The sequence below is a fragment of the Xenopus tropicalis genome, chromosome 7 (genome assembly GCF_000004195.4).
Source record: "Xenopus tropicalis strain Nigerian chromosome 7, UCB_Xtro_10.0, whole genome shotgun sequence".
In the NCBI taxonomy this organism is placed as follows: Eukaryota; Metazoa; Chordata; class Amphibia; order Anura; family Pipidae; genus Xenopus; species Xenopus tropicalis.
Genome location: NC_030683.2, coordinates 35,494,506 through 35,510,858, shown reverse-complemented (window position 1 = coordinate 35,510,858; position 16,353 = coordinate 35,494,506). Strand labels below are relative to the sequence as shown.

At 41.3% G+C, this 16,353-nt stretch overlaps 1 protein-coding gene across 2 annotated transcripts in view; it reads left to right on the top strand.

Annotated features, from left to right (window-relative positions):
• The window catches only part of dnmbp (dynamin binding protein), a 68,655-nt gene that overhangs the window by 40,027 nt on the left and 12,275 nt on the right, over positions 1–16,353 (top strand). For both annotated transcript variants that reach the window (XM_004915871.4, XM_004915872.4), the window contains 3 exons: positions 12,320–12,516; positions 13,892–13,991; positions 14,793–14,940. In XM_004915871.4, the coding sequence (XP_004915928.1) occupies positions 12,320–12,516; positions 13,892–13,991; positions 14,793–14,940 (445 nt within the window). The remainder of the gene's footprint in view (positions 1–12,319; positions 12,517–13,891; positions 13,992–14,792; positions 14,941–16,353) is intronic.

The window sequence follows — 16,353 nt, the reverse complement described above, 5'->3', positions numbered from 1 at the left end:
GGGCAATGGCACATAGGGCAATTTTGGGTGCTTGTGATCACAAAGACTTTCAGGCAATGTCCATACTAGGCAGTGGGGGGATATTTGGCACCCCCATCCCCCCCACCAAGCTATTTATTACATATGCAGTTTCTAGTTAATTTGCACTGTGGCAAACTCAAAATACTTTCACTGTATATAGTACATATATATATATACACACTGATTCTATTTAGCCACAAAAATGAGTTCCCATAACTTCCTAGTGATCCAACATTACTTGTGTCCAGGACATGATATGTGCATAGTAAAATTGCTCCCATTGCTTCCACAGCCTGCGGCAATTTAGTGGGAAAATGGGGTTCACCACAGTTCCCCCAGGGGAGGCACTAGCTCTCTCTTCGTTAAGATATATCCATTAAACATAAGAGATTTATTATCAAGTATTTTCTGCATCATTAAAACACACATGTAAGGTAATCTGGGGGGTGTATCGCCTGCCTAAGGGTAATTAGTAAAGTAATAGCTGACATAGCACTGTTGGATATTTGAGTAAATCAAAATAAACACTGTTCTTTTGTCACATCCCCCACAGGCTGTTCATCTTCCATTGCATTCTTCCCACTCTCCTCTGACAGTTCCATTCACTCCTTCTAACCAGCCCAGGCTTTCTGATTTATGGCAGGATTACAGCACATCATGTAGGCTGGCCCTTGAATGGTAGCAGACTTCTATGTTAGATATAACAAAAAGCCTGTGTGTAACTTGTAACACTCTGGATGTTGTTTAATTACAAGCTAAAGCTAGGCATAAACATAAAGATCCACTTATTTGTTAAGTTCACCAAAAGAACTTACCTTGCCCCAGTATGGACACCCCATCCAAATGGGGCCAAATCATACTGGCCAAGGGCCAACAGTTGTATCATAATGTAGACCTGTTGGAAGTGGACTTTCCCGCAGAACATTATGGTCCTCACCAAGCAGAATTTTCTATCCATCCTGATATTAAATATGTGGATGATTTTTGGTCAGCAGCTATTATCAGTACATGTATACTCAACTTAAGGTTTACTTAAAATTGTTAAACAGTACAAATACTATAACTAATAACTAAGGTTCCACTTTGTACCAGAAAAAGAACCCATGGCAACCAGTTACATAGTTAAGTTGGGTTGAAAAAAGACCAAAGTCCATCAAGTTCAACACTTCCAAGCAAACCCCAGCGCACACACATAGACCCATACCGACATATCTATATACTCACATACATAAACTATATATATATACCAACATCAGTACTTATTATAGATTTTAGTATCACAATAGCCTTGAAATTTGAATCCAAAATCACATCACTTGGAACATCACACCACACTGCTCTTACAGAAAAAAGCCACCTACGCTGCTTCAGATCTTCAGGTATCTATTGTCTTTTGATGACTCCAGGGCAGAATGAGTATGCACAGGCTTATGGGACACAAATGACTGAGATGACTGTGTCATTCTGGGGCCCTGGACAGGTGTAACAATTTATCCTCACTATAATAAACTAAATACTAAATATTATTCCAGCAAAGTTGGGACCATGTTATGGTTGTCCTACACCCACTACGCCACAACACTGTCCACAAACCTAGTATGTTACATTGTCATTTATCATCTTGCTGGGACCAACCTACCCTGCTTCGCAGACTATTTCTAGAAATCCGCAGTCTGGCATTTGTTACAAGGGACCCCACAGCTTTGGCCTGAGCCATGAGAGCTCCCTGCCTGGCTTGGAAAGAAGCCAGGCAGGGAAAAGTCTCATCTTCAGCAAACACTGAGCTCCAGATGCACCAGTTACACGGCAGTTTAGAGCCTCTAATGATTCCATGAACTTTGGAATCAATGTTTGTGGCCTGCAAAAAGCACACTCTGAATCCAACCTTTGCGACTGCTATGCTTTGTGGGAATACCCTATTTACTTTGCACACACAAGCTGTTTTAAAGGGGATTTATGTGGATCCTATTGTCCAGCAGGCATAGCACTTTTCATGTATACAAGTACTAGTACTCTTACTCTTCCTTATCTCTTTTTTTGCACCTTGAGCGGTGCTGTATGCGGCCCATATGGTACCAGATACTACATTTCTGTTATCAGCTGGACCATTGTAATTTTTATAGCAGGCACCATAAATGAAACATATAAATTATATGGCTTTGGGGGTGCAAATCTATCTTAGAATAAGTATATAATCAGGTTCATTTATAGCAGGCATAAGCAACTAGCAGCTCTCTTTATTTTAATGAATTACAACTACTGTACCAGCTGCCAGTGGAATACTGGGAGTTGTAGGTTATGGCTTTGGGGAGGTGGGAGTAGCAGTACTGGAGAACAGTAGATTTCCACCAAGACTATAATAGGTTCATAATCCAGAGCTGACATATCCAGGCTATGATAAAGCAAAATCTGGGATTGGTTGCAGACTCAGCCCTGTTATAACTAGATATCCCCAATGGCTTATTATGAATCTGATACATGCATGGCTACTCAAGAAGCAATGCAGTCTACAGCATGCTAATAATTAGCCACTTAGGCTTAAGGAATATTGTTTTATACATCAGGAAGTCAGCATTGGGTCTTAACATACCACCAGGGTATGATGGGGATGGTCTGGAATTCTGCTGTGGATATCAGCAGACCTTACTAATATTTGTTAGATGCAGTTGAGGATTTTTATGTCACGCTTATAGTCATCATTCCATTGTGAGTGCGATACTCTTCTAATATTATTAAATAAATTAAATTTATGGGTGTGCACCCTTCAGTTCCATGTAGATTTTGTAGATATTCAGCTTTACAGGAGTGAGGTGGCATCCCTGTCTGCAGTGACACAGTCTGCCCATCCCTTTCCAGATTATCCATCCTTTTAATATGTGTGGAATGTCAACATTAAAGAGTTTAAATTATGTATAGCTATTAATATCTCCACAGAATTCTATAGCTGAACACTACAGTATCATCGATATGCCTCTCCTCTCCCTAACAGTCATATGGTTTGTCAATATTTGGCAATTAGTCACAGTGGCTAGAGATACTGCCTCAAGTGACTAATAGGCGCCCTAAGGATTGTCTATATTTATTTCTCATTGCAGTCTGATAGGAACGCATATTGGATTTAAGCACTCAAATTTCAAAATCCCCATTGTTTTACAGCTGAAATGATGGACATCATATGCTAGCAAAATATAGCCATGGGGTTCTATAACCTGTGACATTACCTGTTTCAATTTATTTTTTTAAATGTTCTGTAAGATCTGTATAAATGTAGATCATTTATACTACACATTACAGTATGAAAATATTTTTTATTTATTTCTATCAGTTATTTATATCAGTTATATCAGTTATTTATATCAACATATTAAACAGTGCTCCCAGTGGCCAAATTATAATGAAAGCCAGGGAAGGGAGAGTATATAATGTCAATGGCATTTTTTTACAATATAGAGCAGTGCTGCGGTCTCTGACTTATGCAGAGTTACACAGAGTGGCTGTATATTTCTCACACACCTAAAGAGCCAGAATGTATTAAAATGATGATGCCATGTTTGTTAGTAACAGCATGGGTGGAATTCAGTCACGTCTGACTCACTGCAATGGGAAGAGTAGCAAGTAGTTTTGGCAGCAGCCCATCCAGGACAGGGCTGAATACTGAGGGGTTAAAGAAAAAAACATTCAACTTTCGTGTTTGTGCGACAAAAAGTCACATGTTTTAAGGATTTGGATTTGTTTTGGCAGGGTTGGACTGGGGGGTGAAGGGCCCACCAGGGCTCCCACCCCAGGGGCCCTGCAGGTGCCCGCGCCTCCCCCCAAGAGGGGCCCCCCTAACCCCCCTCGCAGGGCCCCCCCCCCACATCCTACCCCGAGCGCATAAATTTAACGCGTCAGGGCAGGAGCGGTCAGGCAGGGGGAGCGCTGGCAAGGGTTGGGTCTGGGCCGCAGGGACCCACCGGGATTTTTCCCGGTGTCCCATCGGCCCAGTCCAACCCTGTGTTTTGGCTAGAGGCATGGATTCGGCCGGATCCAAATCCTGCTGAAAAAGGCTAAATCCTGAACTGAATGCTGGATTTGGTGTATTCCTATTATAGAGTTATCCAGTGTTACTTTAGCATTATCTCTCTTAAACCATATAGTGAGCCTCTGTAGTAGTACAGGTATTGGATCCATGATCTAGAAATCTTTTTTTGACTTCTTTGCTTTTTCCCTGCTGCATAAATCTGCACTGATGGCAACCTGTTGGGTTTAGTTTTGCAATTTTTCATTTTCTTTTCTTTAGCAGCCTTAAGGAATGGTGCTCCAATTTACAGAATGACCCCTAATCTGGAATACCCCAGGTCCAAAGCCCCGCCAGATAATAGAACCCACACCAACCAATACCCACTATCATGCCTCTGCTTGTTGGCTAGAGACTGACATTATCATTTTCAGGGCACAGTTATAGGTAGGAAGTGTAATGGTTTCATTTAAAGGCTCCTCACTCACTCTCTTGGAATGAGGAAAGTTGGTGGTAATTCTGGTTGTGTGAAGTTTTGTTTTGCAAGATCAGATTCCTCTGTGCAGCAGGGCCATGTCTTGTCCCTGTGACACTAGGGAAGGAAAGGGAGGAGTGTGATGGAATGCAGTGCTGCAAATCCCCTCTCTCCATTAGCAAGGATACAACGTTTAGAGAATAAAGGTGGGGGTTACAAGAAGACTACTAATACACAAATATACATTTCCTGTAATGTTTAAGCAGGAAAAGGTAATGTACCGTGTTAGCCAGTCAAAAATGTTTACAGGGTAACCCTTTTGAAATAAAAAATAACAAAAGTGGTATAAAGGTGATACCTGAAAGCTTGCTATGGTTATCTTAGTTAGCCAATAAAGGTATCACCTCTATACCACTTTTGTTATTTTTTATTTCAAAAGGGTTACCCTGTAAATATCTGTAATGTTTAAGTTATACCTGGTTATTGCCTTCATTTCTAAAATGTATAAACTATGTAAATTTTGAATATTACTATAGGTTTTTCTTCCTCGTGTATTAATTTAATACCAACATATACCACAGCATTAAACACTAAATAATTTAAACATACAAGAAAACATAACAAAAAGAGCCATTATAAGAGATAGAGGGTCCTGCCCCAAAGAGCTTACAATCTAAACATATATCTTGTAAATATCACAGTGGGAAGTAATATTTCCTCTGAAGGACCTGAGCCCGTGTTTTACAGGTGACACATTTCCTCCATGATGTATCATTTAGGTGCCTGGGGGTGAATGTTAATGACAGCAGTTCAACTCCTCAGTTTCATCATAGCTCAAATATACTAGGCTACTCTGGGCAGCAGTGCATTGGCAGCTTCTTATATGGAAACTTTCCGTTCAGTGGCTATGGAGAAATTAAACCTCTGACTGTAGCTTTCCCTGTTCATTATACCTCCTGGAGCAATTTCACAAGGAAGTCTTTGAGTTCTCAGGTGACAGTGTGTGGCCCCTGGTATAGAGCATACACAAAGGATACACTGGTAAATGAATTCCAGCTCTTGTATCATAAGCAGCACAAAGAGCCATTCTTTCTCATAAAACTTTATCTCTGCTACAGAATCCGGAATTCAGAGTATTTTCTTTGTGACTTTAGATGATACTTCCAACAAATTTGTGTAAACTGTAATCACTCATTTGCATTTTGATACAATTGCATGCTGTGCCCTCCATAATATATTTGGTTTATGGTACCATTCAGAGTCATTCGGAGCTGGTCTGGTACTGTGTGGTTAAATGCACAGAAGTGACAGATCTACACACATTTTATTGGTTGAACTGTTTGTACAACTGACTTGTGTCCTATTTTTAAGGGCAAGAAAGGTGAGCAGGACAAACTGCATACACTCAGGGCAATGACCCATATCTATAGTACAGGTGGTATTAATATGACCTTAATTTTGTACCCAGATTTGCCACAGGCGTTAATGTATGTGTTCCCCTGCAGTGGCTTTTTAATGCGTTTCACTGTGTGGTAATCGATGGGTTAACAAGGCCCATTCTTCACTATGTTGCCTGTACCCAGAGCACTACACTAAAAGCAAATAAGACACTGTATGTTTACCCGTTGGTGGTTCCATGCAGTCCCAAGGGTACAAGCACAGTAGCAAAGAATAGGCTCTTTTAAATAATCCATTCCCCTGCAGTAGAACACATTAAAAAGCCACTGCATATGAATACATGACTAAATGCCTGTACTTTAGGGCCCTAAGACATATTTAAATCCTTTATACCAAATAGCTAATAAATAATTATGTCTGCAGGACTGCACAGATACCAGTATAGTGTGCGGCATGTATCTAATGAGCCACTAATTAGCCAGGCAAGGTGCAGAAGAAATGAGGTGCCAGTTCACATTATACAGGAGCAGTGTGAAGCATTGTAATAAATCATCCCCAGTGTTGTTATTATATATATATTCTGATACGCTGTGTGCTCGTGCTTCTACCTCTATATATACAGGCTGGAATATAGGCTGGAAGGTTCCTAGGTTGAATACAAGGGTCTAAAATAAATGCAGTGTATTTGGGGGGTGTTTATTATAATTATTAAACATGCAAATCTATAAATCATAAAGACACCAACCCAGACCTGTTACATGTTGGTGCCACAGTATAACACATATATAAGTTGGTGGCTCTTCAGGTTTCAGGTTGTTAATGCTCCCTTCCCCACTGCAAACAGCCTTTCCTAAATACCTATCACAGTAGCCCTGGGCCTGGTTGCTAAACAGTTGCTAGAGGGCCATAGTAGGCCACACATTAAGGCTGAATTCTTACTTATTTTAACCCCTTTGACCTAGGATGGCTTTCAAGTCAGATCCCTTTAGCAGGGAGCTTGAGCAGAATCCAAGGACCTTAGACAGAAGCAGACTGCCTTCCCTGAGAGCTGATGAGCTGTCGGTGGTTTCAGGTTTGGTCTGAGTGCAAGTATTGGTGCGCCACATATGCAAAGGTTGAATTACGATTGCACGTACCCCTTTCAGTGAGTGATAATGCTCCTTCTACCCACTCTGATAAATATTTTGGGTGCTTATTGGCATCCATATTAGTGCATCTCATGTAAGTTACAACTACACTGGAATTTTGGAAAAAAAAACACTTCATTGTGGGCAAACAAAATGCAAGCATGCAGGACTCCACAGAAGGTCAAACCTGTACATTATTGATTAAATAGCTTAAATGGTGGAAAATACAGGAATAAAAAGCTATAGTTTCACCTACATGCCTACAAAAGCAGTTTCTGACAGGCATGATGTGATTATGTGGAGGACTGTGTGTGTGAATGTCACAATGTATTGTAATGGTGGGCTCCCAGGTGTGCGTGCTGTTCTCTCCCTTGTTTGTACGGTGGCCTCAGTGGCTATGGATTTCTGCAGTCCCACATTGTATTGTCAGGATAAACAGATGATACGGAATTCCATTGTGTATTGTCTTTGTGGCATCCCCCCCAGAAACCACCAACAGTTTCTCTCTATTAGTACTATTCATGGTACAGGGCTGCTGCTCCCAGGGGTTTTCTGTTAGTACTTAAGGTGCTGTGGCTATTAAATAATTAAGATGGTTTGGTTTGGGAATTTATATTTTTAGGTACATTTTCAGAAACTCAGCACTGCCAGTTTTTAGGTAGGAATCATATGTAAATGCAATAATGTTTCCAGGCAACAAGAGGTAGGGTTGCTTTCTCACCCCTTTAATACCAGCCATATATTAAATCCACATCCTGCATCATGGCTAGTTAGCAATTTATATAGATGCATAGCTTTGGATTTTAAAAGTAAATGAATAGAGTTTAAGCTGTGAGTTCCCCTGCTATAGGGGTGAGTATTACTGTCTCATGTCCCTCCCCCTCCCTGCAAGATTAAATGCCTCACTCCATGTCTTGCTTGTGGCCCCTCCGGCCTCCGTGTGCCATTGTTTAATGGTGCAGTCCCCAGCTATTGAGATGTTAATAATGGGAGAGAGAAATAGTTTCTCCTAGTAGCTGCTGTGAAGTGTGAGATTCCCCCACAGATGAGAAGTTCTCCAAGGAGCAGAAAAAGCAGTGACCGACTGCAGTAAAACCCATGGTAAGGAAATAAAGCTGGGAGTGGGGGGGTGTTCCATTCTGGCCTCTGCAATATAAATACAAAGTCGATTGGCTGAGGATGCTGGGAATGATAGTTCTTTGCAGCTGCAAGGGTTAAATCACCTGTTGCTGCATGGCAACAACTGTACTGCTTACACATTAACCACTTTGCTGCCAAAGGGGAATGTAAAGTTTATGATGAGCAGGGAGCAGCATGGCTGCAGGTTGGTTTTGTGAAATGTAGGGGGGGAGGGGCAGGGTGCTTGGGGGAGATTAGTTCTGTTTAACAAGTTCAAGACTTTTTTTCCCAGGCAACAAAGGGAGAAAATACACAGCATTCAGCACCTTCCATCATTACTCATTGTTGGCAAGTGCTTCCCCCACACATTCTTATGATATATCTGCAGCCGACAAACAAGAATAATGTTGAAATCCCTTTACTTTGGGCAATAACTTTGTCTTTTTCATGCCAACCAAACTGCAGGCACTAGTGATTTAGGGGTAGGGCAAAAAGGGGTTTTGCCACTACTTCTCTTTAATTAGACACCTATGGAAAGTACCCAGTGCACTGAACAAATAACTGTGCTGCTGCAGGTGTGTGTCTTGTGTGTTCTCTTTTAGGGTCATGGTAAATTAGCAGTGTATTGTGGGACACTTATAATGGGCAAAATGTAACTTGATTACAGTTTGTAGTCTGTGTGGCATGTGTCATAGAAAGCAGATCTACCTTCATGCTGCTACTAATGTTCAGTTACAAGTTACCTATGTGGTCTAGACCTTAAAGGGGTTTGTAGAGTATGTTGTAGAGATTGCTATTCTGAAATAATGTGCCATTGGTCTTCATATTTTTTTATTTGTGGTTTTTGAATGATTCATCCTTTATTCAGCAACTCTCCAGTTTGGAATTTTAGCACCTATAAGGTTGCTAGGGTTCATATTGCCCTAGCAAGCAGTCAGTTGTTCAAATGAGAAAGCTTTATGGCTTTGAAAAGTTTCTGTACTGCTAAAATGCTTCATAACTTGAGAGTTGGTCCCTGTCTCCTGGAGTCAACAAGTCCTACTCAGCCACGAGCCATTGAGAAGCATGGAGCCCGGGCTTGAATGCAGAACCTGAATAATGCTACCACACCTGCTTTAGCAAACAGTGCAGAAATATGCTGCTGTGAAGGTACATTGCCCTTCAATAGCCTGTTATTTTATCTGTCTGACCCACATGGTGCTGAGTCCAACACAAAAAGTGTAAATGTCATTCAGGTGCAGTTGGGTACTGATCAAACACACCCAGAACACAAAAACAGCAAATGATCTAGTACCGGTAATAGTACTACATTTAAAGCAGAGCTCTAGTTCTTTTATCAAATCTATAGTCAACACAAACTGAAACCCAAGTATTTTTTTTTGTTTTGTAAACCAAAATAAAATGTTGCCTAAAACAAAATGTCCCAAGCAACTTTCCTATGTTCATGTTCATTTTAAAGTTCTCTGTAAGTGCCAGCTCTCCTTCAGCCAATACACCAGTTCTTACAATGCCACACATGCTTTTTCACAAAAAAACTGCTAATCTGCTACCCTGTTTTAGTCAGAACGAGCAGTGAGTGCAGAGAATAGCAAGGGACAAACAGATACTGTTTTCAGTAGTAAATACATTGCACTAGTGCCATTGCATTTATATGGAAATAAAGTTTGCACAATCCTGTGATTCATTCAAATAAGATTCACACTGCCCATTCTGTACAATAGTTAATCCCTACCAAATACCATAGATTGGTTAGGAATTAGCCAGTGTGCCCAAATGGGTAACTCCATAAAAGTATTCATTACCAAATTTTGCTTATCCCGTGCTATCTGCGATTTACTGTCTTTATGGTCTCACTGTTGATCATAGTTCAGTTTACTTGCTCTGGGCTTATTATTGCCTGAGTTGTATATTAACAAGTTTAGACTTTCATTTCACTTTCACGTCCGTCTTTGCACTGTGCAAAGAAACTGTTGCAACACGCTGTGTTCAGTGGGTGTGTAAGCAGTGCAGGCAGGGAAATGGCAAGCAGTATCGCAGCTCAACATTTTCCCACTGTCATGTTGGTTGTTTGGCAACGTTGCAGATCTCTGCCCATTTTTCCAGGTGGTGCGTCCTGGGCTGTCATTTGAGCCCCATACACAGACTGATAAGCTGATACTTAGTGGCTTCGTTGACAGCTAATAGCGGCCCATGTATGGCCACCTGTACTAAGTTCAGTGGAGAAAGGTATCATACAATCAAAACCCCCTGCTCAGCTGTTAGCAGTGTCTCTTGTGTCTTATTTGGTGTTACTTGAATAATGATTATAGTATTTGCTACAACAAAATGATATTGTAAGGAACATGGCATTCCTAATACTATTTTACTCCAACTCCTGAAGCAATGTAGCTGATAAACAAACCTCTAGTAGAACGGCCTTCTGCTACATGGTTGCAGGAGTCAGAACCAGAGAATAGAAAGGGTTCAAAAAATGCAGCTTGCAATAACATGTACATTTCTATTCTAGACAATATTTCAATTTTTAAATAGTCTATATTGGAAAGTTTCTTAGAATTAAAGATTATTTTACAGTTCAAAAATTTTTGGGTGGAGTTCCTGTTTAAGCCTTTGGGATAGAAGATCAGACTAGTGAGTTGCAAGTGAAACTCATTTCTGTGACACAATGAAGCAAAGGGAAAGGCAACATGAAATTATTATGTTGTGGAGCAACCAGCACACTCTTTATTAATGACGAAGGTTTAGCAGACAGCCCTGCCTCTTCCCTATCTGATCCATGTTTGAATTTTTTTTTACATACATAACTAAAGGCATGGGGCTTCTTACCTGGTTTTTCTGATGATTTAGTCCATGTTCCCATGGTTATGTAATAATGTACTTAAGTTGGTTATTAGGATAGAATATTTCATTTACAGTTTATTCATAATCACTCTCTGACTTTCTTAAAATATTACAGTACTATTAGTGCCATCACTATTACTATTTTAAATTCAATTTGTGTGTTTTGGACAGCATATGGTTTACAGTATTCTATGCCACCCCCATTTACCATCCGTGTTTTACTACTAGTTGCCCTTGCCTGTTGCTTATTTCCCTCTAATCCCCTGATACCCTTGTTGCCTGGTATTGCTAAACCATATAATACCATATATTTTTCCTGTTCTTTTTGGTATCCCATCATTGTACTGGCATGTATTAGCTGTTTGCCTGCACTGCCTCTCTATAGCACTTGGATTTACAGTGTATATGTTATTTTTTTTTTTTCTTAGAATACCATTTTTGTTTCTAGGATAGGGTCAGATGAGTGAATAGGTTAGGATGACTCTGCTGGATATACTTAGCTCTAGTGAGGTGCTAAATACATGAATTCTAAGGTTCTGCTCACATCTGAACTGGCAATTTGTGCCAAAGGGCATTATTTAGTAGTGGGCTGGTGGAGAGCTGTTTGGGCCTCTGTGAAATTGAAATGCCAGGGGCTATTTTTAAATCCCAGTCCAGACTTGGTTATGGTGCTGGGGAGGAGCAGGGGAAGCAAGACCTGCAAGAATATTGCTGCCTTTAATGAAATGGTCTCAATAAACTACTGCACCTACCTGTATGTCTATAGTGTATTCAAATGATGGGCTGTCTCATATAATAATTTTGGATGCATGTATTTGCTAATTGGCCTGGCAAAAAATTGTTGTAGAAATTGTCAGAGAAGGATTGTGTCATATACAGCAGGCAGCATTAAAAGTAGTGTGTGGTTCTTTTAGCGCCCCTATTGACACATCTTGCTAAGAGTGGCAGTTGCAACATGGTTTTCTAAAACAATAGCCACGCTTGCACATCATCAACTGATGCAATGGTGCTTAGTGATGTGCCAGGAGCATGTTTGGATTCAAGTACCTGGCATCAGTACTCACAACATTTGTGTCCATTTACACACAACTCAGGATTCTACAACCACTATTTAGTTTTATCCCTCAGTGGCCACCTGCAGTGTTCTCTGGTGGGGTTGTCCACCTTTCTAGAAGTTTTGGAGAGCATACAATGTTTGAACATTAGTTTGTTACCGGGCTTATGACAGGATAAAAGATTCCATAATGTGTAGATTTAGAAAATGTTGTTAATGAAGTGGATTTTATTTGGGTTTTTATCTTGCTGAAGGCATAAGTGTAACCATAGATCTGTGTTTTCTTCTAGACATGACCTTGCTTTCGTCTCAGCCAGAAGGTGCAGAACAGACTCTATCCACTGGATCTACCACAGAGAACTCAGAACAGAGAATGCTGGAGAAGAGATCCAAGGTGATTGAGGAGCTGTTACAGACGGAGCAAGATTACCTGAGGGACCTGGAGACATGTGTGGAGCACATCATGGGACCCTTACAGGCAAAGCAGGTGAGATATTTATTATTACCGAGGCAGAAGATTGTCCCATACACAGTGTTTCCCATGTACAGCTACACTGAGAATAAAAGCATGATGGATCTATCTGTGTATAGCACTTGGGATCAGATCATGAATACACTTTATCCAAAACTTGAGAAGAAGACGGCTGGTGTTTGGGCATACAGAAGAACAGAATCTGGCACGTCTTTTATTTTCTGCAATGACTTCCATAGTGGAAACCATGGTGCTTATAATAACCGTTAGCAACTATCGCCCAGAAAAGGGAACCACATCCTTAAAAATTTTAGCACCAGAAAAGCAATATGAAAAGTACTGGATGGATATCCATTATCTCATTTTACTTTTTGGGGCACATTATTAGGAACAATGTACCCAGTGGTTCATATGAGTTACTGTCTTGGTGCAGATATGCCCATTGTTTATAAAGGGGCCTCACTGTATCAGGCTGACATGCTGGATTTATGTCGCATGCATTTTCCCTTATGCCACCAGTGGCCGAGAATCTGCCCGTATGCCAGAATCAGCGTTCTTCTGTGTCTGCACCCAGAGCCATTGTGTCTGCCCAGGTCCAGGCACACACAGTGGATTTTGGTTCCAAGTGCATACTGGCGCATTAAGTGCCAAAATCCGTCTGCACCTGGGTATAACTAAAGCTGGCTATACGCCAACTGATTATATCCACAGGCCAACCCCATACAGTATTCAACTGATCAACTTTTATCAGTATTTGTAATGCCCGCTTTACTTATACATTGTTCATATATTTGTGTATATATATATGTACACAGAGTACAAAAATCTCAAGCAACTTCCACCTCTAAATCAAGTCAAAACTTGTATTTGATGCTCTCTGCCAGCATCTGGGACTGCTGACATGTCTGGTACTTGTCGAAGGATAGAGCATGCTTATCTGCAAGTCATTCTCTGCTGTGCCAAATCCGTTTCTTCAGATTTGTTCTAAAGGTGTCTGCACTTTTCCCAATTTCTAACCTGGTTTATTAACCCTCGACATTCTGGAAATCATAAAATCATTGCCAGGGGTTGCATTTTAGCAATATTTTGTGTTTACATATAGAATATCTGTGCTCTCTTCAACTCCCTTTAAATAGAGGGAATAGGGAAGTCTATGTGCACATGATAATATTCTACAACTAAAATATATGGAAGAACAACACTGTAAATTAATAGCATTTCTGCTTAACTAGTAGACTTGCAGCTATTGGCAAACCATAACATTGTACAATACACCTGTTGTTCTGCCACAAGGGAGCCACCAGTTCATTTTACCAGGGCTTGGTAAAGCAGTAAAACATGAAGTTCTATTCTTTTAATATTAGTTTGGTTTTTATTCTTCTTTCTACAGATGGCCAGTGTGGATTTTGATGTTCTCTTTGGAAACATCCAAAGTGTGATTGACATTTCTAAGAAATTCCTAACAGCTCTTGGAAGTTCTGACTCTGTTGGTATGTACTTCTCATGAGCCCTTCTCTTGTATGTGACATAAATAGACTTTGCTGGCCCTATAATAATTCTCATAAAAGCACGTTTGTGGTAAGAATTTTGGCCAAATTGCAAACTAAATCCAAACTCTAATTTGCATATGGAAATTAGCTAAAGTATAAAAACAAAAATAGACAAGTTTTGGTCTAAAGTCTCATGATAATCAAGATTAGAGTTTGGTTTAAGCTGGCACTTGGGTACAGCCAAATACAAAAAAACAGGCTCGGAATCAGTGTATCCCTAATTCCAACACTTAAAGGAGAAGGAAAGGCTATGTCACTTGGGGGTGCCAAAATGTTAGGCACCCCCAAGTGACTTTAATCGCCTACCTTGTGCGCTGGGCTGGTGCCCCTGTTATGAGAAAATCGCACCAGCCCAGGGTACCTGTAGCGAGCACTTCCTTCTTCCGTGTTTCTTCTGTGGTGAAATCCCTGGGCTGGGACATGCGCATTATAGTGAAATGCCGACTTTCTTGTTAAAGTTTGGCTTTTCACTCTAATGCGCATGTGCACGCGCGCCAACGCGGAAGAAGGAAGCGCATCGCTACAGGTACCCCGGGCTGGTGCTGTTCTCTCCTAACAGGGGCACCAGCCCGGGGTACAAGGTAAGCGATTAAAGTCACTTGGGGGTGCCTAACATTTTGGCACCCCCAAGTGACTTAGCCTTTCCTTCTCCCTAAAGCAGTGCAGTGTGTTTTGTTATGCAAGAGATCTATTTGTGCTGTTGCTTGATCGGTCTAATGTTCCTTTATCATCAATTCATAGGGACAGTTTTCCTTGACCATGCCTCCGACCTAGAGAACGTCTACAAAGAGTATTGCCAGAATCATGAAGAGACTATTGCACTGCTGGAAGCTTATGACAAAGATGAGAAATTCCAGAAGAACTTGTTGGAATGCATGGAGACTGTCAAGTAGGTTTCTCTGCCAAGCAGGTCACAGCTTTGTATTAAGGCCAGGAAACTGCCGCACACTGGAAAACTTGGTCACCTGCTTCAAATTATTATTGGCTCAAATATAAAGTAGGAAGGCAACATTTTGAGCCCATTAAGCCAGTAAGGCCCGAAATTTTGTCTACTTTATATGTCTACTCTATAGGGATTATGTAATAAAAGGCACTAAGTTTGCCCAGGAGCAATAACCCCTAGCATCCAATCAACTGGAAGAATTTACTGGTCATCTGTTTAAAAGCAAACATGTTATTGGTTGCTACAGGTTAATTCTCCTTGGCAAACCTAGTGCCTTTTATTACATATGGGGGTTTATGTATTAAACATGTGGCAGGTTGGGTTAATACACTGCTTTGTACCTGATGCTAAAGAATTTGTGGTTGAGCACTTCACTATTGTGTGGAACAGCTTTGTATTACAATGGGGCTCAACTGACATGTAAAGGGTTAACATTAATGGTGTCAGTAGTCACATCAGGCAATAAGAGTAGTGATGTAGAGCAGTGCTGTCCAACTGGCGGCCCGCGACCCCCCTCTGTGTGGCCCCCCACCTGCCTGGCTGCTTTGATGGCTTAGATGCTTTGTATAAGCTTTAAATGGTATCAGTACTGAGATTAACTGACCCCCCTGCATGGTTCTCCCCCTGTATTGTTTAAAAATGTAATCCCCTGTGTTGTTCACACCTTTTAATCTCTGCATTGTTCACCCCCTGCAGTGTTCACACCTCAGGCTGTAATCACCCACATTGTTCTCCTGTTCACACCTCAGACATTGTATGGGCTATGCTGCCTGTGTGTATGGCACACATAGGCAGCATAGGGCAGGGAGGGTATGGCACACACAGGTAGGGCAGGTAGAGTATGGCACACACAGGCATGGTAGGGCAGGCAGAGTATGGCACACACAGGCAGCATAGGGCAGGTAGAGTATGGCACACACAGGTATGGTAGGGCAGGCAGAGTATGGCACACACAGGCAGCATAGGGCAGGCAGAATATAGCACTTACAGGCAGCATAGGGCAGGCAGAGTGCTGCCTGTGTGTGCCATACTCTGCCTGCCCTATGCTGCCTGTGTGTGCCATACTCTGCTTGCCCTATGCTGCCTGTGTGTGCCATACTCTGCCTGCCCTGTGCTGCCTGTGGGGGAGGTTAACCTGGCAGGGGTTTGTACTGGGAGTTTGTTAGTAGTTGGAAATAGCCAATAAATGGCCCCTAAGGTGTGTAATTATGTGGTGGGGGTTGCTGTGCTATCCACAGGTGAGGAGGGCATATGGATTTAAGGGTGTGTCTTATGACATAATATAATTCTTTCATATATGAATAATGGTTGATATCCGTGCAGTGAGGACTAAGCATTTGGGTTTTTGCTGCACTACCA